General features: G+C 63.3%; 4 protein-coding genes across 4 annotated transcripts; 2 read left to right on the forward strand and 2 right to left on the reverse strand.

The window, feature by feature from the left end:
• Positions 1 to 1,128: 1,128 nt before the first annotated feature.
• LOC149867856 (avidin-like) lies at positions 1,129 to 11,850 on the reverse strand. The gene is made up of 6 exons (XM_090037455.1): positions 11,431 to 11,850; positions 3,165 to 4,672; positions 2,941 to 3,054; positions 2,604 to 2,817; positions 2,070 to 2,190; positions 1,129 to 1,260 (listed from the first exon to the last, which is right to left on the reverse strand). The coding sequence occupies exons 2-6, from the start codon at positions 3,234 to 3,236 to the stop codon at positions 1,197 to 1,199; spliced, it is 585 nt and encodes a 194-aa protein (XP_089893581.1). The 5' UTR covers positions 3,237 to 4,672; positions 11,431 to 11,850; the 3' UTR covers positions 1,129 to 1,196.
• LOC149867857 (uncharacterized) lies at positions 5,375 to 7,615 on the forward strand. Its single transcript, XM_090037454.1, has 5 exons — positions 5,375 to 5,593; positions 6,552 to 6,677; positions 6,830 to 7,109; positions 7,368 to 7,431; positions 7,549 to 7,615. Exons 1-5 carry the CDS (start codon positions 5,375 to 5,377, stop codon positions 7,580 to 7,582), a joined length of 723 nt encoding a protein of 240 aa, XP_089893580.1. The 3' UTR covers positions 7,583 to 7,615.
• A 143-nt stretch (positions 11,851 to 11,993) lies between the features above and the next one.
• On the forward strand, positions 11,994 to 15,850 carry LOC149867858 (avidin-like). Its single transcript, XM_090037456.1, has 4 exons — positions 11,994 to 12,158; positions 12,977 to 13,184; positions 13,828 to 13,948; positions 15,576 to 15,850. The coding sequence occupies exons 1-4, from the start codon at positions 12,087 to 12,089 to the stop codon at positions 15,610 to 15,612; spliced, it is 438 nt and encodes a 145-aa protein (XP_089893582.1). The 5' UTR covers positions 11,994 to 12,086; the 3' UTR covers positions 15,613 to 15,850.
• Positions 15,851 to 19,437: 3,587 nt separating this feature from the next.
• Positions 19,438 to 21,077, reverse strand: LOC149867859 (avidin-like). The gene is made up of 3 exons (XM_090037143.1): positions 20,870 to 21,077; positions 20,106 to 20,226; positions 19,438 to 19,519 (listed from the first exon to the last, which is right to left on the reverse strand). Exons 1-3 carry the CDS (start codon positions 21,033 to 21,035, stop codon positions 19,453 to 19,455), a joined length of 354 nt encoding a protein of 117 aa, XP_089893269.1. The 5' UTR covers positions 21,036 to 21,077; the 3' UTR covers positions 19,438 to 19,452.
• Positions 21,078 to 21,390: the final 313 nt, after the last annotated feature.

Consider the following 21,390-nt stretch of genomic DNA (forward strand, 5'->3'; position numbering starts at 1 on the left):
CCCAGGACCTCCTTGAGAGAGGGGCTGGTCGAGCTGCCGGGCAGAGGGCCGTCCACGGCAGGCTGCCGCAAGCGGTGTGGGGCGGGACAGCCCCTTCCTGCCAGCACTGAAGGCTGCAGTCAGGTGGCAAAGGCCCATGGTGGCATGGGAGTGTGGGGCAGCTGGAAGACCCTGCCCTGCAGTGGCTGGGGCATCTGAGGGCAGGGTCAGCCCTGGGCTGGCTGACGGGTGTGAAGGGTGGGATCAGGTGGCTGAGATGGGCCCTGATTAGGGGACTGCCCCAGGGGCAACTGAAGGGAGACAGAAGGGCGGCGTGGGGCTCGGGGAGCAGGGGGCACGTGTGGGGCCGCCAGCACGGGGGACAATGCAGTGACTGCAGCACGGATACTGCAGTGGGCCCGGGAAGGGGTCGCACCCGCTGGAGGTCAAGGGTCAGGGCCTGGCCCAAGGAGGGGAACAGCCAGATCTGGACGGGGCGGCAGGCGTGGGATACCGGCAGCAGGTGGAGCGCGGGAAAGCTTTGGATGGGAACCAGCTCCAGCCGCGTCCACAGTGTTTACAGTCAGGAAAGACAGGTCCTTGATCCCATCTCCCAGGAAGGACGTCACTCGGAGTTGGTTCCCCAGTCCTGCCGAGCCCCGGACTTCACGTCTCCCTAAAGCACAACCTGCAGGTCCACAGAGCCTCTTATCGAAAACAACTCGCTCTTGGTTCCCGGGGAGGTTGTTGGGCTAATGAATAGCACTCTCTGCTGCAAATCGGTCTGACATCTGGGGTGAATTTACAAATGACTCCAAGCCCGTGTGAAATGGGCCACGCCGCCACCCCACAGAGCAAGCAGCGGAGAGTGGGCAGCAGGGGGGACTAACCGGCACATAACCAGGCGAGTTTTCTGGGGAAAAGGTTTATTTGGCATCCAGGTCCAAGTGGTCACACGGGTCAATGCCAGCCTGGGCCCTGGGCTGAGAGTGCTGGAGGTGGGCAGAGGCCGCTGGCACCAAGCACCGTCTTCACACGGATTGAGAGTGGGAGCGGGTGGGGCAGGGGCGCGTGGAGCTGGGCTGCAGAGACGAGCCGGCGAGGGGCAAAGGGAGAAGGATGACAGCCCCGGCACAGAGAGCGGCTGCTGAGAGAGGCCTGGAGCAGTGCCGCACGGGGGCCTGGAGCTGCCACGTGCATGAAGAGACGAGGCGCAGTCAGGGCCCGCGGGACGCTCCCACTCCCGATGGCTGGACCCGGGTGAAGAGGTTGGTGCCGGCCCTGTGGGGAAGCAGTCACAGAGTTGCTAGGATTTGGCGGGGGGGAACATAAACTCAGGGGGCAGCCAGGGCCACGGGGCAGCCACCCAGCCCTGCCCCTGCCCCTGCCCACATCCGACCTGCTGCGCGTGCCCCTCCGCACGGCAGCGCCAGGCCGGTGCCGTGGGGCAGGCAGGACACCTGCGGCTGCACAGGGAGCAGCTGCTGGTGCCGGGAGTGCAGTGGGGAGAAGCTGCCCCGCGAGGGGTGGCTCCCCTGCCCTGCGCCTCCCGCCCCCAGGGCCCGGCGGAGCAGACATGGAGCCATGGAAGCAGCGCCGAGCGCAGCAGCCCGGCTCCAGCCGTGCAGCCCGGGCCATGCGGGAGCTGCTCCTGGCTCTGGCTGTGCGCGCTGCCAGCGACTGGGAGCCCAGGGGCTCTGCCAGGCTCCTTCCCCATCCCCTGCTTGCGCGTCTGCCCACGCAGCTCAGGGCAGGGGCAGGGGCAGGGGCAGGAGGGGACCACGGCAGCACCACATCCATCTACTCTGGCCGAGGGCCCTCCGCAGCCCCCACTGCCCCTGCCCAGGGAGGGCCCCACTGCTCACAGGGTCGCTTTCCAGTTGTCCTGGCTGGAGTCGAGCCCAGCAGCGACTGGCACCCTGAGGGCAGCAGCCAACCCCTTTTTATACTCAGGTGGCTGGCGGCCCGCAGCATGCCGGTTCCTGTGAGGACCTGACGCCTCCCCACACAGCTCCGGCCCGCAGGACAGGGCACGGCGATGCCCGGGACGGCCCTTCGCGGAGCCCCACGGCCGTGCCTGCCCCACTCACATGGTCGCTTTCCAGTCGTCCTTCTCGGAGTCGACCTTCCCCCTCAGCAGCCACATGGTGCGCAGCAAGTCCTGCCCGCTCTCGCCCGCGAAGCACTGGCCCACGAAGACGGCGGTCGAGTCTGTGGGCAGTGGGCGGGTGAGCGCTGTGGGCCCGCCGTGGGCTCTGGCTCCCCATCCACACTGGCCGTGCTGGCCGGGCTGCCAGCTAGCGTCTGCCCAGCGGGCACGTCCGCAGGGGCCACTGTTGTCACGCTAGCCCTTTGTCCGGCCCTCGCGAGGGGACGGGTGGTGGGGAGGCGGGCAGGCGATGCGGGGCCACCCCGGTGCCTCCTGCCTCTCCTGCTGTTGCAGGCCAGGGCAGAGGGCTGGAGCCGGGGAAGGGGAGAGGGTCTCCTGCCAGGGCAGCCAGCGGCTGAGGGCAGGGGCCAGGCCGGGGCGGCAGGGTGGGAAATGGGGGAGAGGAGAGAGCAGACGAGGGGCAGGGCTGGAGGCTCCCCACCTCCTCCAGGGGCTGCGGCCGCCAGGCACGCACCTGAGAAGCTCTTCCAGTTGACGGTGAAGCCGAAGGTGGACTGGTCCCCCTCATCACGCAGGTTCTGGGACCCGCGCAGCAGCGCGAGCCGGATGGGCGCCTGCGTGGCCGACACGGCTGTCATGTACTCGCCGGAAAAGCTGCCGTCTGCTTCCACGTCAGAGATCTCCATCCGGGATCCCAGCTCGTTCTGCCACTTCCCGGACAGGACGCACTGCGTGGGGGCACACGGGTCAGCACGGGCCGCACGCAGCACTCACGGGCGTGGTCTCCCTGCCCGCTGCCCCAGGGTTGGCGCCCAGCACCACGGGGCAGCGAGAAGGCTGGCACAGCTGACCTTGCGGGGCCTTGCTGTCAGCTTTGGCCCCGGGCTTCCTTCTTGCCCGGCGGTCGCATCCTTGGCCGGCTCCTGCCCCTCACGGAGGTTTCCAGCCTCTTGGCAAAGCGACTTCTAAAAGAGCAGAAGGAAACGCAGCTGCTTCCCTGGGTCAGCAGAAGCCGCGAAGTGTAACCTGGACCCCCCGGAGCAAGCACCCGGCCCCAGGCACCACTGCCCCGCACCTTCTTCCATGACGCCAGGCCCAGCGATGCCAGGCCCAGGGACAGGGCCAGCGGGAGGCCCATTTCCCTCATCGTTTCCCCAGCGGCTGCAGGTGTCAGATGTGCTGCAGCAGAGCCGTGGCTCGCTCGCTCGGGACAGCTGAGCTGCGAGGGAAGGAGCAGCCGCTCACAGATGCTGCAGTGACGCCAGAAACAGGGGGCCTGGTGTCACAGTGAAACTGAAATGAAGACAAAGTTGTTTCTGAAGTTGTTCACGTCATTTCTTGGAATTCGTCTTGTTTTCTAGCCCTGCCGACTGCTTTCAGTTTTAGCTGGAAGTCCTGGCCCAGGAAAGTTATTTTAACTCAGGCAAATGTGAACTCCGGTGTGGCGATGCATAATGGTGCCAGGCTGGATGCTCAGGCAGGCAAGATTGCATCTCCTCGGGCACCTGCTGGGAGGGCCACAACACCGGCGGCGCGGAGGGGGAGCCTCGACGCTCCTCGTGCGTGCGGGGCCAGGCTGTGACGGTCCCTGCCCCCTGGGCGCTCTCTGGGAGGACCCATGCCGGGAAGGGGCAGGACCAGCGCTGGTCTTGGCCTTGGTGCAGAGGCAGCCGGCACTGAGCGAGGAGCAGCTGAGGGGAGACAGAAGGGCGGCATGGGGCCCAGGGAGCAGGGGGCACGTGTGGGGCTGCCACAATGGGGGACGATGCTCGTGTATTGCAGCGGGGCCAGGATGAGGATCGCACCCACGAGAGGTCGAGGGTCAGGGCCCAGCCAGGTCTGGACGGGGCGACAGCAGTGGGAAACCAGCAGCAGGCAAAGCGCGGGGAAGCTCTGGGTGGGAGCCAGCTGCGGCCGCGTCCATAGCGTTTACAGCCCAGAGAGACAAGTCCTCGATCCTGCCCTCCGGGGGGGCTCAGCCCTGCCCCTGGCATCCTGCTCTTGCCTGGCCCCGCTCGGCACCTGCTCGGTGCTGAGCGGCTCCGCCTGGCCCTGCCTCTGCCTCCAAGTGCTGCCAGGGGCACTGAACGCCATCCTGTCAGCTGCGGCCCAGGTGTCGAGAGCCGTCTACATTGCGCTCTGTCCTCCAGCGTGTTCCCAGCCCTTCCCCGTGCTGTGCTGTGCCCTGCACAAACCTGCTCCAGAAGCTTTCTGCGCCAGCGTCCACATCGACACACAGGACGGCCAGCCCCGGCCCAGGACAGCCCGTCGGGCTCCGCTCGAAGCCTCCCGCCATCCTGACATGGACCCAGTCAGAATTACCCTTTGCTGGCAGCCCTGAGCCAGTCGTCTCTCCCCCTTGCAGGACCTGTGTCCCACCTGCACTTCTCCAGGTCGCGTATGCGAAGGTCATGCGGGACTCTGTCCAAAGCCTTCCTCAAGTCCAGCTACACGATGCCCGCATCAGGCCCTTGATCCACAGCATGCCTTCTTGGAGATCAAGTTTCTTGGACACCATTTGCTCTTAGCTGATGTGCTGCAGCAACATGACACAATTTTGCGGGGGTTCCAGCACTACGTTATCTAGTGTAAGATCAAAGCAGAGCGAAATGCAGCGTTAGTGGCATGTGCACAAATGGGCTGGATTATATGTTAAGTTTAGAAAGCGCAACCAGCTGGACAGATAGTCAGAGGATGTTGCTGCCGTCAGACCAGTTTAGTGCACTCCTCTTACTCAGATTTCTCATACAAACTCTCGCCTTCGTGAGCGTCCAGCCCGGCACCCTTATGCACCTCTGCACCGGAGTTCACCTTCGCCTGAATTAAAATGACCGCACCCGGGTCAGGGCTCCCAACTAGAACTGGAAGCAGCTGGCAAGGCTGGGAAATACACGGCGACACCTGCTATATGCACAGAAAGGAGGAGAACTGCACGAACGGACCACAAAGCCCTTCGAAAAGGAGGGGAAGTTGTTAGGGCCTGTGGGGTGCAGAGCCGTGGGCAGGGGCTGCGAACGCCATCGCCTCCTCGCCATCGCTGCCCCCGGCAGTGGTGTGTAAAGTTTGGATGGAGCAGGAAGCGAGGGCGGTGATGCCCCACCCCGGGTCCTCCTCTGCCTGCGGGCGAAGGGCAGCAGGTGAACAGAGCCACCAGACGCAGACGCAGACGCAGACGCGGCACCACCCTGCTCCTGTCGCCAGCCAGTCGCCCTGGCCCTGGCTCGGCCCCGCCCGGCCCTTCTGCCTGTCACTTTCACTGGTGACGCCGGGCTCTCGGTATCCAGCATGCGGGCAGCAGCTGGCGCGGCGTCGGACACGTCACTTGCGGGAACCGCTCCTGGCCCCGCAGCCCAGCTGCCCCGAGCGGGCGGGAAGGACGGAGCCGCCCCTCTGCCGCAGCGGGACCAGGTGGCACGTCCAACACCCGCAGACACTGGAGAAACAGCGAGGGAAATCCGCCTCCCCCTGGCCCTGGCATCGCTGGGGGTGGCATCGTGGAGCGAGGTGCGGTGGTGGAGGTGCGGGGGGGCCGGGCGCTCGCCCTGGCAGGTCTGGGTCGCCGGGAAACACCGTGTATCTGGGTCCACGAAGGCAGTTTTCCTTAAGTGTTCCTGGGGATAACTGTTCTTCTGGCCTGGTTTAGTACCCGCCGAGGTGTTAGGGCTTGAAGCCCGCTTTACGGAAATACGAGGCTCCCCCCAGCTTGCGCCTGCGGCTGTACGGCTGAGGGCAGGCGAAACTTGGGGGCATCTGAACCCCAAGCCTTCGGCCTGGGGCCTGAGCATAGGACGCTCACCAAAAGACTTCGGAAGCATCTGAGGGCCCTGGCGGGGGTGGAGGATTTCTGCCAGTTCTAGGGTCACTTATGGTTCTGGACTGACCCACAGATTTGGACTTGATTTGGCTGGGAACACGGAAAAGGTCTTTAAAAATAAAAAAAAAGGTCTGGGTCACGCTTCGCGGCTTCTGCTGGCCCAGGGGAGCAGCCAGGCTTTCTTCTGCTCTTTTAGAAGTCGCTTTGCCAAGAGGCTGGAAACCTCCATGAGGGGCAGGAGCCGGCCAAGGATGCGACCGCCGGGCAAGAAGGAAGCCCGGGGCCAAAGCTGACAGCAAGGCTTCTCGCTCCCCCATTTCCCACCCTGCCGCCCCGGCCTGGCCCCTGCCCTCAGCCGCTGGCTGCCCTGGCAGGAGACCCTCTCCCCTTCCCCGGCTCCAGCCCTCTGCCCTGGCCTGCAACAGCAGGAGAGGCAGGAGGCACCGGGGTGGCCCCGCATCACCTGCCCGCCTCCCCACCACCCGTCCCCTCGCGAGGGCCGGACAAAGGGCTAGCGTGACAACAGTGGCCCCTGCGGACGTGCCCGCTGGGCAGACGCTAGCTGGCAGCCCGGCCAGCACGGCCAGTGTGGATGGGGAGCCAGAGCCCACGGCGGGCCCACAGCGCTCACCCGCCCACTGCCCACAGACTCGACCGCCGGTCAGTGACCGTGGGCCAGTGCTTCGCGGGCGAGAGCGGGGAGGACTTGCTGCGCACCATGTGGCTGCTGAGGGGGAAGGTCGACTCCGAGAAGGACGACTGGAAAGCGACCATGTGAGTGGGGCAGGCACGGCCGTGGGGCTCCTGTAGGTATCCGCCTTAGGACCCTGGAGGAGCGGGTGCAGGAGCTCCTGGAGGAGGTTAGCAGGCTGAGGGGAATCCGTGAGGCAGAGGAGGAAATTGATAGGTATTTTCTTTCTCTGCAGGGTGATACAACAGAGGAGAGGGCAGACCGGGATGAGCCCTCCACCGCTGAGTGGCAGACAGTCTCCCGCGCCAGAGCTATTAACCATGTTGCGGCACCAGTTCCTCCTGTCCATCTGGAGAACAGATATGAGGTCCTGGCAGCCCTGGAGGAGGAGGGAGCAGTGGAAGATTCCAGGGAGGAGACTTTGTGCACACAATGTCCTGTGCGGGCGGCGGGAGTCAAGAGGCCTAAGAGGAGGAAGCGTCGCGTCATCGTGATTGGTGACTCCATCCTGAGAGGTACGGAGGGCCCCATCTGTCGCCAGGATCCCTCAGCACGTGAGGTATACTGCCTGCCCGGAGCGAAGATTCAGGATGTGAAGGGGATGCTCCAGTCCATCATCCAGCCCTCCGATTATTACCCCATGGTCCTTGTCCATGTGGGTACTAACGATGCGGCCAGGAGAGCCCCTGATCGCCTGATGGAGGACTACCATGCTCTGGGAGGCGTGCTGAGGGAGATGGGCGCACAGGCGGTCTTCTCTTCCATCCTGCCAGTGAGCGGACGCGGCAGACGTCACGAGATGTGCATTGCGGAGACCAACTGGAGGCTACAGGAATGGTGCTTCGAGGCGGGCTTTGGCTTCCTCAGCCATGACCGGCACATCGTGATGAGAGACATGCTGGGATGGGATGGGCTCCACCTTTCCCCTAAAGGTAAGCGTGTGTTCTCTTCCAGGTTGGTGAACCTCCTTCGGCGGGCTTTAAACTAGGCTCGTCGGGGGAGGGGGAAGATGAGGGCGGAGGAGACGATGACATACCAGGCCCAGCAACAGCCAGCGAGCCCAGACCAATGGTCAAAACGGAGAAACGGGTAAGCGATAGGGGACGGGGCATTGCTGAGACTAGGGGGTCAGTGGGCACAACCGCTGAAGGCCTCAAATGCCTCTACACGAATGCTCGAAGTATGGGGAAGAAGCAGGAGGAACTCGCCCTCCTCCTAGCTGTCACCAGCCCTGACATAGTAGGGATCACAGAAACGTGGTGGGACTCATCGCATGACTGGGCGGTGAGTGTCAAGGGCTATAGGCTATACAGGAAGGACAGGATAGGAAGGAAAGGTGGAGGAGTAGCACTCTACATCAAGGAGGAATATACTTCCTCGTTAATTAGCATGGGGGTAGAGGGGGGGCACTCTGAGGTGCTCTGGGTTAGAGTAAAAGGCAGTCCAGGGGAGAGAGACTTAACGGTGGGAGTCTACTATAGACCTCCCAACCAGGGAGAAGAGCTCGACCTGGAATTCTTAGGTCAGCTTACAGAGGCAGTGAGGGCTAAGGATGTGGTCATCATGGGGGACCTAAACTTCCCAGACATCTGCTGGGAGGAGCAGTCAGCCAAGTCTGATCGCTCACGTCGGTTCTTAGCCAGACTGCAGGACCTCCATCTAACCCAGGAGGTGCACAGCCCCACCAGGGGAGACGCCTTGTTGGACCTAGTGCTGGCCACGGGTGATGACCTGGTGAGGGGGCTGCGGGTGATGGGCCACCTGGGAGACAGTGATCATCGCTTGCTGGAATTCACCATCCAGCGTAAGGTGGCAAAGGGCTGCAGCAAGGCAACAGCCCTAGACTTTAGGAGGGCTGACTTCAACAAGCTAAGGAGGATAGTTGGGGAAGCGCTGAGGACCCAGAGGGGAAGGGAATCAGATGTCGAAGGTGAGTGGTTGCTCCTTAAGGAGACGATCCTCCATGCCCAAAGGGAGGTAATCCCAACAAGGGTCAAAGGGAGCAGGAGGGCACATAAACCCCCATGGCTCACTAAGAGCATCCGGGAATGTCTCCTTGCTAAAAGGGAGGCATATACCCAATGGAGAGATGGGGTCATCGCCAAGAAGGACTATGTTATAGTCGCCCGAGGATGTAGGGGGGCAGTCAGGAGGGCCAAGGCAGAGTTGGAGATAGGACTAGCTTCCCGGATTAAGGACAATAAGAAGTCCTTCTTCAAATACATAGGGGGTAAAAAGAGGGTCCCGGGTAATGTGGGGCCCCTGCAGGACACGATGGGCAACTTAGTCATCACGCCAGATGACAAAGCTAACATATTTAACGATTTCTTTGCCTCTGTCTTCCTAAGTAGGGACCAGTTCAGCCACCTCCCTGCTGGGCCCCCCTCGGGCCCCGAGAGAGACACGCCTGGGCCAAGGGTTAGCGAGGAGTTAGTTAGGGTACTTCTGGAGAAGCTGGACGTGTTCAAGTCCGCTGGTCCGGACGATCTTCACCCTAGGGTTCTACAGGAACTGGCTGAGGTCATTGCGGGACCCCTGGCACGGCTCTATGAGCACTCGTGGTGCTCTGGCGAGGTGCCGGAGGACTGGAAGAGGGCCAATGTGGTCCCTATCTTCAAAAAGGGAAAAAAAGAGGACCCGGGAAATTACAGGCCAGTTAGTCTGACCTCAATCCCGGGTAAGCTCTTTGAAAAAATTATCCTGGCACACATCCAGGAGGGCCTTGCGGGGGAATGCATGCTCAGGGGCAACCAACATGGGTTTATCAGTGGCAGGTCTTGTCAGACCAACCTGGTGGCCTTTTACGATCAGGTCACCAAATCATTAGACGCAGGGGTTGCTGTGGATGTAGTCTTTTTGGACTTCCGGAAGGCTTTCGACACTGTCTCTCACCCTGTCCTCATCAAAAAGCTGAGAGACTGTGGTGTCGATGCCCACACGGTCAAATGGGTCGCCAACTGGTTGGAGGGCCGCACCCAGAGGGTGGTAGTGGATGGGTTCTTCTCGACCTGGAAGGATGTGGGCAGTGGGGTTCCGCAGGGCTCGGTCCTCGGGCCTGCACTGTTCAACATCTTCATCAGTGACTTGGATGAGGGGGTAGAAAGCACCCTGTTCAAGTTTGCTGATGACACTAAGATGTGGGGGGATGTGGGTGCACTAGAAGGGTGCAATAGGCTACAAGCTGACCTTGACAGGTTGCAACGGTGGGCGGATGAGAATAGGATGGGGTTTAACACTGATAAGTGCAAGGTGTTGCACATGGGGAGGAAGAACCGGCACCACACTTACAGGTTGGGGAACTCTCCTCTTGCCAGCACGGAGACGGAAAAGGATCTTGGAGTCGTCATTGACTCCACGATGAACATGGGCCGGCAGTGTGGGGAGGCAGTCAAGAAGGCCAATCGTACCCTATCATGCATCCACAGATGCATCTCGAGCAGGTCCAGGGAGGTGATCCTCCCCCTCTATGCGGCACTGGTCAGGCCGCAGCTGGAGTACTGCGTCCAGTTCTGGGCGCCACACTTCAAGAGGGACGTGGACAATATGGAAAGAGTTCAGAGGAGGGCCACTCGTATGATCAGGGGTCAGCAGGGCAGGCCTTATGAGGAGAGGCTACGGGACCTGAACCTGTTTAGCCTCCACAAGAGAAGGCTAAGGGGGGACCTTGTGGCCTGCTACAAACTGGTCAGGGGGGATCAGCAGGTATTGGGGGAGTCCCTGTTCCCCCGTGCGCTGCCAGGAGTGACCAGGAATAACGGTCACAAACTGGCGGAGGGTAAGTTTAGATTAGATATTAGGAGGCGCTACTTCACAGTCAGGGTGGCTAGGGCCTGGAACCAGCTTCCAGGGGAAGTGGTGCAGGCTCCGAGCCTGGGGATTTTTAAAAGGAAGTTAGATGAGCACCTTGCCGGGGTCATCTGACCCCGGTGCTCTTTCCTGCTAAGGCAGGGGGTCGGACTAGATGATCTACCTAGGTCCCTTCCGACTCTAGCTACTATGAAACTATGAAACTATGAAGGGCCGTCCCGGGCATCGCCGTGCCCTGTCCTGCGGGCCGGAGCTGCGTGGGGAGGCGTCAGGTCCTGCTGCTCTCCGGTGCCTTTGCCCGGCCCCCCTCGGGGAGCGCCTGGCCGAGGGCCCCGTGGGTGTGGGGCTGTGGTGTCGTGGGTGCTGCCCCTGTGGCGCATGGCCCTGGGCTGGGCTGCTGACGCCCGGGGAGGCAGGCCTGTGACGAGGAGCTCCCCCAGGCTGTGGTCCTCAGCTCCAGGCAGCAGGGGCTGGGGACCAGGCCTCCCTGGGGGCTCCATTCCTGCAACGGCTGATGCTGCCTGCATCCGCTCCCACTGACACTGGGTCGGCTCCGACGCTTGCGCCTGCAGCAGGTGAGCAAAGCAGCAGGACGCCAGCGCCGCAGCCCCTGCCCCCGTCCCCACAGTTCCACGTGCATGCGACACAGCCCCCGGGCTCTTCCTCCCGTGCACACGAGGCCTGCGTTTGTCCTAGGGGTGCGGACCCCCTCCCGCACCATCCCGTCAGCCTGGGCTCTGCGCTGGCTGCATGCCTGGCTGCCTGCTGTGCATTCAGCATGGCGAGCACCAGCGCTACCTCGCACTGTGGCCTTGGGCAGTGCACCTCTCCCAGCTTTAGCTGGAGGATGCTAGGAGCACCGAGTGGTGCCACTAAGTGCCTGGGCTGTGGATGTGCTGGAGCAGAGATGTCTGCACACCAGGCTCGTAGGTAAGTTGTTAACGAGCCGCCTTGACTGTGCGGACCCTAAATCAAGGTGAAAGATGCGGGCAGGAAAGGGAAGGAGAGAAGAAACAGTCCTGTGCAGACCTGGCAGGGATCGTTCCCGGATGACCAGAAGAAGCACCGTGTACACGTGGGGGGCGGCGCTGGGAGCTGGTCCGGCACGCGCGGAGCGGCTGCCCCCTCTCCTGCGTCTCCCCAGCCGGCACCGGGGAGGAGCCGCTCCGCGCTGCTGTGGGCCCCGTGGGCGCTGAGATACGCACACGTGTTGCCGTTCACGGGGAGTAATAAAAGACAAGGCTGCCAGCCTGTCTCATGTCTCTTTTCTGACCCACAGTGCGTCTGCGCCCTGCCTGCCACGGTCTGCTGGGCCCAGGGGTCCTGTTGCAAGTGGTCACAGGTTACAGAGTTTGTCCCTGGCTGGGGATCTCTCCCTCTGTGCACATCTTGGACCTGGCCACAAGTCACTTTTACTTTCCCTTTTTCTGTTTGCTGTCTGGCAGCTGTTCCTGAGAAGCAAGATAATAGCAAGGACAGTCATAAAGAAAGTGACAGGAACCGTGAGTGACCCCTTCATGGACTTCCAGTAAGGGGAACCGCCCACGTGACAGATCCCAACAACACCTGCTTGGCGGGGGCATAAAAGGGGTCTTGCAGGGAGCCCAGGCACAAGTCGCTGCCTGCAGACTCACCAAACCCACAAGCAGCTCCAGCTCCAGCTCCAGCTCCAGCTCCCAGTGATCATGCAGAGCACTGGCTTCATCCTGGTCCTTGCCCTGGCTGGGGTGACCCTCAGCATCCCTTTAAACGACAAGGTACTCTCCAGGCAGGGGTTCACGCTTGCTCTGCACCATCTCGGGCTGCTCCAGCATGCACCATCCGGGATCCTGGGGGTTGGAGCCCAGAGCAGGGGGTGGTAGATCCTGGCAGGGCTGGGAGTGGGGAGGGGAGGGGGCTGGGACCTGCCCCCCTGCAGGGGCTCTGCTCTGGGGTACCACAGGATCTGTGCCCCAGAGACCCGGGCTGAGCTGCTGGCTGCCCAGGCAGGGGACATCTCGCCAACGGGCAGGAGCAGCGATGGCTCTGAGGCGTGTGACCTCAGCGTGAAGGTAGGCTAGGATGCCCCGTGGCTGTGACCATGGCAAGGTCGGGGCACCACAGACAGCTCGGGCACAAGCCTAGAGTGTTTCAGCAGCCATGCAACAGGTCTGGCGATGAGCTGACCATGCAGGAGGTCTGGTGGGATGTGCCAGAGCCAGGTCTGCAAAGGGGTGCACTGCCCAAACCAGCGCACTGGGAGGTTCTCCAGCCCCCCACGCCCGTCCCTGCCCTTTGAGAGCTCCCTGGGTCTCAGGACCAGCTGGGCAGAGGCTTCTTCAGAGCCATGTGCCTAGTCCTTCGCCTGGCCTCCTCAGCAGCTCCATGTCCCTGGAAGCAAATGCACAGATTTGGAGCTGTCTGAAATGGGACAGCCCCAGGGAATGGCACATGGCCAGCAGACGCTACCCTGCACGGCTCAGGACCCCCGTCCTCTGTCTCCTGGTTTCTGGGTTCGTCCCCAGGGCTGGGGGCTCTGGGGCGATGCCCTTGCTCAGGGGTCAGACCCTCTGCTGACCACAGCCCTCCTCCGCAGTGCTCACTGGTCGGACACTGGCAGAACGACCTGGGCTCTAAAATGAACATCACAGCTGTGAGCACTGCTGGGAAAATCTTCGGCACGTACCTCACCAAAGTCTCTAGCACAGACAAGGCGATCGCTGTGTCCCCGCTGAGGGGCAGCCGGCAGATGGGAGACGCGGAGCAGCCGACGTTCGGGTTCACCGTCTCCTGGTCGTTCTCTGGTGCGTGTCCCTGCATGCAGTGCGGTGGGGTGCGGTGGGGTGGGGTGGGGTGGGGAGGCCGGGGCAGCCCCGTGCCAGTGCAAAGGCTGGGCTCCTTCCGCCCGCGCTGGGCAGCACCCAGCTCCTGCCTCCGCTCCCCCTGTCCCCGGGTCGCCCCTTTCGGCTCCTCTTCCCCATCCCAACAGCCTGTCGCAGCCACCCCGTGCCTGGCACCAGCCGCAGCGCCGCGCCCAGCAGTCCTCTCCCTGCCCCGGGCCCTCTCCTGCCCCGCCACTGCCCGGCTCCTGGTGCTGTGCCGTGGAGGCCAGGCCGGCAGGACCCCGCAGTCTCTGGTCCGGTCCAGTCCAGGCCAGGCCAGTCCCTGCTGTCACGGGCACCCCGGCACATCAGCCCTGCCACCAGCTCACCTGGCTCCAGGGGTCCGTGCCCCACTGCTCCACCACCCCCAGCCCCTTCCCTGCCCTCCCACTCGCACCCACCCTGCTGCGTGGTGCTCGTGGCATCCCAAGCAGCTGCGGCCACACGTGCCCCGCTGGACCCCAAGCCCTCCTCCCTGCCTGGACGCTCTCCGTCCGGGTCCCAGGACGCCGCGGTCTCGGCTGCCGCAGCATCGGCTCTCGGTCCAACCCCTGCCCACCCACAGACTCGACCACCGTCTTCGTGGGCCAGTGCTTCGTGGACAACAATGGGAAGGAGACTCTGCAGACCATGTGGCTGCTGCGGAAGAAGGTCAGCTCCAGCCAGGACAACTGGAAAGCGACCATGTGAGCATCCCGGGGACCACGGCTTGGGGGAAAGGGAGGGTTGGGAAGGGTCCTCGGCCAGAGCAGACGGACGTGGTGCTGCCGTGGTCCCCTCCTGCCCCTGCCCTGAGCTTTGTGGGCACGAGCACAAGGAGGGGATGGGGAAGGAGGCTGGCGGAGCCCCGGGGCCCGTGGCCCCTCACAACTCTTGCAGCCAGAGCCAGGATCAGCTCCTGCTCGACCCGGGGTGCACTGCTGGAGCCAGGCTGCTGTGCTTGGCACCGCTTCAGCAGCACCGCGTCTGCTCCGCTGGGCCCCAGGGGCGGGGGGTGTGGCGGGCCAGTAGGGGGCGCTCCTGTGTTGAGCCGCCCACCTCCCTGTGCCCAACCACCTTCCCGGCTCCAAGCGTCTCCCGGGGGCACCTCGCATCTGGCCGACCCCCTTCCTGGAGCACACTTGCTAGCCTGGGGTAACGTAGCTGCCACCACCCCGAGAAGGGACTGTCTCGGCCCTGTGTCCTCAGGGAAACACAGGCCTAATAGTCCGACGGGTACTTGACCCAGTACAGGCGCTTGGGGCACTTCCCCAAGTCGGGGGCAAAAAGTAAAGTCTCCCTTAGTCCGCAGACCTGAGGGGTCTCTTAGGCATAATTTAGACCCACCCCTCAATAAGTCTCCCACACCAATCACAAAGGAGAACTTTATTGGTTACAGGGGCAGGGTGAGAATAGGGTACAAGATTGAACAATATCCTAGAAATCCTAAAGAGCAAACAGTGTGGCTGAGGTAGCCTTTTGATCACGCATCTGAGTTACTGCCAGCTAGATATCTACCCAGATCTCGAGTAGCTCCCTCACAAGCATCACCCTGAGGCCGGTGAGGTTTCCCCTCTGGAGGCAGGCAGTTCCTTGCTCATGAGTTTTGGGGGAGAGAGTCAGTTTCAGATGGTAAAGCTCCTCTGAGTCCCCCGCATGGCTGCTGCCCCCTCCTCCTGGGCAGTCCTAACTTGTATAGCCCCTGCGACCTCGTTCACCTGGGCCAGTGGAGGCCAGCCCCAGGTGGCTGTCAGCCAACCAGTTTGAAATACATCACTAGTTGCCGGGCAGACTCCAGCCCACCAGGTAGATGCCCCTCCCCCAGGTGGCTGATGCCAGTCCCGTGGGCAGAGGGAGCAGGTTCCCCTCCCTCAGGACTGGGGCCAGCTCAGGTTACCTGAAAAGACAGGGTAAAGGGGTGTCTCCTCTGCTGCGCCCGTCTTAACCAAATGGTCACAGCACAGAGATTTAATCACATTGTCACAGGGCAGAGATTTTGGGGAGAAACCAAGGTGGCTTTCTGCCACAGGGGGCACGGGGCAGGGGAGCCACCCCTCGCCGGGGCAGCCCCTCCATGGTGTGGCTTCTTTCTGCTGCGCCCCTGGCACCAGCAGCGCAGGTGTCCAGCCGGCCCCGCGGCACAGGCCTAGTGCTGGCACCAGGGCTCCCGGCTGCCCGGGCTTGCTGAGCCACGGCACGCGGGCACCTGCAGCAGGTCGGATATGGGCCAGGGCAGGGCTGGGCAGCTGCCCCGTGGCCGTGCTGGGAGCTGGCAGGGCTGGCGCGTGGCCCCACAGGAAATCGCAGCAACTCGGTGCCTTTCCTTCCCCACAGGGTCGGCACCAACGTCTTCACCCGGGTTCAGCTGTAAGGAGCGGGAGCGTCCTGCAGGCTCCAGCTGCAGGCGCCTCGTCCCTCATGCCCATGGCAGGGCACCAGTTGGACCCGGTCCCCCAGTCTCACCCCCCCGCCCGCTCCCACTCTCACTCCACGTGGAGACAGCGACCGGTGCCGCCAGCCTCTGCCCACCTCCCGCCCACAGCCCAGCCGGGCTTCGACCTGTGTGACCGCTCGGCCCTGGATGCCAAATAAACCTTCTCCACTGAAAACCCTGCCTGCTTGTGTGCCTGTGAGTCCCCGCTGCTGCTCACTCTCCACTGCTCGCTCTCCGAGGTGGCAGCGTGCCCATTGCACACGGGGCTGGAGTCACTTGTAAATTCACCCCAGATGTCAGACAGATTTGCAGCAGTGAGTGCTGTTCGTGAGCAGAACCAAGAACCGGTCGCTTTCGGTCAGAGGTTTGTGGACCTGCAGACTGTGCTCTAGGCAGACACAAAGTCCGGGGCTCGGTAGGACGGGTGAACCGGGTCCACCTGATGCCATCCCTGGGGGACGGGATTGAGAACCTGTCTCTCCAGGCCAGAAACACTACGGAGACGGCCGCAGCTCAGTCCCTCCCTGCGCTTCCCCGCGCTCCGCCCGTTGTCAGCATCCCTCCCTTGCCGCGCTGCTCGGACCGCGGCTGGTCCCTTCCCGCGGGTGTGATCCCTTTCCTGGCCCCGCCGCGGTACACGTGCCACAGTCAGTGCACTCTCCTGCGCGCAGCCAGCCCCGCACGTGGGGCTGTAACAGGGACATGGAGGCTCCCAGTACAAACCGGGATGAGACTCGTTGAAGCAGCCCTGGACGCGTGGCGAGGTAAGACATGGTAGCCAGAGAGCAGGAGGCAGGGGGTGGAAGGAGCTGCGGAGCACTGGAGGCCGGGGTGACCGTGGGCAGGGCCAGGTGAGGGCTGGCTTGGGGAGGCAGCAGAGAAAAGGAAAGGAAAGCGAGGATGCACAGGGGTGGGAAAAGTCCTGGGAGGAACTGAGGCCTCCGGCAAGGATGGGGAGAGACAGCGGGCTGAGGAAGCCCGGGAGCAGCGGGCGGTGCAGTGAGGACCCGGGGGTGGGTTACCGGGGCGGGCTTCATCTGCCCCAGGAAACTGGCTGTATTGCTGCTCGACACCGGGTTGTAGGAGATAAAGACGTGTACTGTTTTCCTTCCGCGCCCCGAGGTGCGCGCGTGTGGCATTAATGCAGGAGCCAGGTTTTCGGTTTGTCTTCTCATTGGAGGACCAGAAAGGAACTAGCAGGGGAAGCTTGGGGGTCCCAGTCATGCCCGAGAGGCACGGAGAGGCTCAAGCCTGCCATGGTGGGCCCAAGCTGAAAAATAGCCAGACGCAGGAACCAGGGCCAGGAGCCCAGCACCCAGCTCAGAAAACCTGCAGAAAGGGAGGGGGGAAATCTGTCTCCTTTCTTAGAAATCATGGAAAATGCAGGCTGGAAGGGAGCTCAGGAGGCCACATCTAGTCCAACCCCCTGCTCCAAGCAGGACCAGCCCCAATTACACCATCCCAGCCAGGGCTTTGTCTACCTGAGTCTTCAAAACCTCCAAGGATGGAGACTGCACCGCCCCTCTGGGGAGCCTGGTCCAGTGCTTCGCCACCCTCCTCGTGAGAGAGTTTTTCCTAATATCCAAACTCAACTTTCCTTGCTGCAGGCTTGTGCCCATTGCTCCTTGTCCTGTCATCTGCCCCCACTGAGACCAGTCCAGCTCCATCCTCTTTTGATCCCCCTTCAGGGAGCTGAAGGCTGCTATTAAATCCCTGCTTCGTTTTCTCTTCTGCAGACCAAACAAGCCCAGTTCCCTCAGCTTCTCCTCACAAGTCCTGTCTCCCAGCCCCACAACCATTTTCATTGCCTCCGCTGCAATCGCTACCATGTGTTCACACCCTTTCTTTTGTGGAGGGTGTGGCGGGCCCACCCCCCTGCGCCCAACCACCTTCCAGCCCCGAGCGCCTCCCCGGGGCGCCTCACGTCTGGCCAACCCCTTCCTGGAGCACACGTGCTAGCCTGGGGGTAACGTAGCTGCCACCACCCCGAGAAGGGACTGTCTCGGCCCAGTGTCCTCAGGGAAACACAGGCCTAAAGTCCTACGGGTACTCGACCCAGTACAGGCACTCGGGGCGCTTCCCTAAGTCGGGGGCCAAAAAGTAAAGTCTCCCTTAGTCCGCAGACCTAAGGGGGCCTCTTAGGCATAATTTAGACCCACCCCTCCCACACCGGTCACAAAGGACAACTGTATTGATTCCAGGGGTAGGGTGAAAATAGGGTACAAGATAGAGCAATATCATAGAAATCCCATATGGCAGGGGTACCCAGCCCACAGGCTGCAGCCCCATGCCAGACCGCAGAGGGTTGGCTGCCGGTCCACAGGATGGCTGGCTGCCGGACCGGAAGTGCCCACAGGCTGGCAGACTGCGGACTGGGAGTAACCGGCATACTGCAGGCTGCCTGTCCGCATTATGCCGATCACTGCTCGTCTGTGGTTTGCCGGTCCTCAGGATAAAAAGTTTGGGAACCCCTGCCATACAGGGTGCTTGGGCACATGTGCGTGGGGGTAAGTCTGTGATGTCACAGCGGGGACGACAGCCATGCAGACACAGCCTGGAAACACACAGCAGACTGTGCACCGTCTTGGCAGACACGTCCAAGTCTCCGACCGGACACAATGCCCAGCAGGAACTGGCGGGGTGGAGGGGTCTCCAGTAACCCCTGCAGCTTCCCTCTCAGGACTCAGCATCACTCTCCCGGGTCCTCCCTGCCAGCCTGCAGTGCCTGCAGCACAGGGATGAGACCCTCTAAGAAACCTTGCAGAGGCAGGGGCTGGGCATCGGGCTGCTGGCCCTGCTGCAGAAGGGCAGGAGCGGTGGGGCTGCCCCACATGAGGCCAGGAGCCGTGCTGGAGGATCCCCAGCATGAAAGGGGAAGGCAGTGATGACTTGTGCGTGGGCATCTGGGGGCAGGGTCCGCTCCGGGTGGGCCGGGCATAGTCTGTGGGCAGGGGTGGACCCTGGGCAGAGGTGTCTGCAGTGGGGGCAGCTGAGGGAGAACAAGGCAATGGCAGGGTCAGGCTCACGGGTGCAGACGCCGCACTGGGAGAGGGCGCATGCAACGGGCAGGAGGGGCCTGGGCGGGTCTTTGGGCTGCTCCGTGTCGGCCAAACCGGGGAGAGTAGCGAGGTGAGGGCTGAACCTGCCCTGGTTTGTTTGGTGCCTCTTGGCTGGGTTGCAGCCGGGAAAGATGCTGGACACTTCCTGGTGCCAAGCGCCCTGCTGCAGGGAGAGCCGGCACGTGTGCGGACACGGGTGCGTTCCCCAGGCTGTGGGCAGGGGGGCCTCCAGGAAGGGGGCTGGGAATGAGCTGGGGCCATGCCCCTCGTGTCCGTGGCCACAGACCCGAGTCCCCATCAGTCCTGATCCCTGGGTGCCTCAGGCCTTACTCCCTCCCGGCTCCCTTGCACCCGCCCGTGCGGCTGGGACGTTTCATCTTCAACAAGGTTTATTTGGTGCCCTGGTGACTCCTGCCTGAGAGGAGCCTGTGGGCGAGAGCGCTGGAGGGGGAACTGCTGGGCCCACGCAGGAGCAGTGGGGAGGGAGGCTGTGTCCCTGCACCCACAGCTTGGGCTGGGGTGGTCTCTGCAGCTGTGCACTGGGGAAGGAGTGTGGCCCTGGGGAGGAGGCCCAGAGGAGGATTTGGGGAGCAACAGGACGAGACTGCCGGCTGCAGCACGACACTGAAGGATGGCGGGTGCCAAAACGTGCCATGTGGGGACTGGAGCCCTGCAGCAGGGATGGCTCCTGGCACAGCTGCGGGGACTGGGTGTGGGATTACAAGACCCAGCCAGCCCTTCCAGGACTCTTGTATTTTATCCTGGTGAAAACGTTGGTGCCGACCCTGCAGGGAAGCAAAGAGCCCCTATGACGTCTCTGACAGGGCTGTGTGCCCGGAGCTGCCCGATGCAGGCAAACGCTGCACTGCCGGCCCCTCTCCCTCCATGCCGGGTCTCAGCAGGGCCTGGGGCAGAGCCTGGCGGCAGCAGCAACACATCCACGCCTGCGGGCGCCCTGTGCGGATGGCAGCGCACTGCAGACCTTGCCCCTGTGCAGCTGGGAGCTCGCAAGTGGGGCTCAGGCAGGGTGGCTGCGGGAACCCCAGGTCAAAGCTGCCCTGGCCCCCTGCCCCTCGGTCCCGGAGGAGCAGACATGGAGCTGTTGAAGCTGCGCTGAGATCAGTGGCCTGGCTCCGGCAGCGCACCCCGGGTCGAGCAGGAGCTGATCCTGGCTCTGGCTGCAAGAGTTGTGAGGGGCCACGGGCCCCGGGGCTCCGCCAGCCTCCTTCCCCATCCCCTCCTTGTGCTCGTGCCCACAAAGCTCAGGGCAGGGGCAGGAGGGGACCACGGCAGCACCACGTCCGTCTGCTCTGGCCGAGGACCCTTCCCAACCCTCCCTTTCCCCCAAGCCGTGGTCCCCGGGATGCTCACATGGTCGCTTTCCAGTTGTCCTGGCTGGAGCCGACCTTCTTCCGCAGCAGCCACATGGTCTGCAGAGTCTCCTTCCCGTTGTTGTCCACGAAGCACTGGCCCACGAAGACGGTGGTCGAGTCTGTGGGTGGGCAGGGGTTGGACCGAGAGCCGATGCTGCGGCAGCCGAGACCGCGGCGTCCTGGGACCCGGACGGAGAGCGTCCAGGCAGGGAGGAGGGCTTGGGGTCCAGCGGGGCACGTGTGGCCGCAGCTGCTTGGGATGCCACGAGCACCACGCAGCAGGGTGGGTGCGAGTGGGAGGGCAGGGAAGGGGCTGGGGGTGGTGGAGCAGTGGGGCACGGACCCCTGGAGCCAGGTGAGCTGGTGGCAGGGCTGATGTGCCGGGGTGCCCGTGACAGCAGGGACTGGCCTGGCCTGGACTGGACCGGACCAGAGACTGCGGGGTCCTGCCGGCCTGGCCTCCACGGCACAGCACCAGGAGCCGGGCAGTGGCGGGGCAGGAGAGGGCCCGGGGCAGGGAGAGGACTGCTGGGCGCGGCGCTGCGGCTGGTGCCAGGCACGGGGTGGCTGCGACAGGCTGTTGGGATGGGGAAGAGGAGCCGAAAGGGGCGACCCGGGGACAGGGGGAGCGGAGGCAGGAGCTGGGTGCTGCCCAGCGCGGGCGGAAGGAGCCCAGCCTTTGCACTGGCACGGGGCTGCCCCGGCCTCCCCACCCCACCCCACCCCACCGCACCCCACCGCACTGCATGCAGGGACACGCACCAGAGAACGACCAGGAGACGGTGAACCCGAACGTCGGCTGCTCCGCGTCTCCCATCTGCCGGCTGCCCCTCAGCGGGGACACAGCGATCGCCTTGTCTGTGCTAGAGACTTTGGTGAGGTACGTGCCGAAGATTTTCCCAGCAGTGCTCACAGCTGTGATGTTCATTTTAGAGCCCAGGTCGTTCTGCCAGTGTCCGACCAGTGAGCACTGCGGAGGAGGGCTGCGGTCAGCAGAGGAGGCACTGCCTGGTCTGACCCCAGCCGGAGGCCGCCGGCACTGGAGACCAACCAGAACCCTGCTGGGAAGCTGGCGCTGACCTTGCGAAGCAGATTTTGAGGGGTTGGGGAGAAGGAGCCCTGCTTTCTGGTTCCTACCCCCAGCGCAGGGCACCCCCAGGACCCTCTGCCCCTCTGGAAAGCTTCTCTCCACAGTGACTTTGTCAGAAGAGAAACCTCTAGGCTGAGTGGAGCTGGTGCTGGTGCCCAGGTTGGCTGTGATGCCCCTGGCAGCTGCTCAGCCC

Source organism: Crocodylus siamensis, chromosome 3 (genome assembly GCF_052110815.1).
Source record: "Crocodylus siamensis isolate JL-2025a chromosome 3, ASM5211081v1, whole genome shotgun sequence".
NCBI lineage: Eukaryota > Metazoa > Chordata > Crocodylia > Crocodylidae > Crocodylus > Crocodylus siamensis.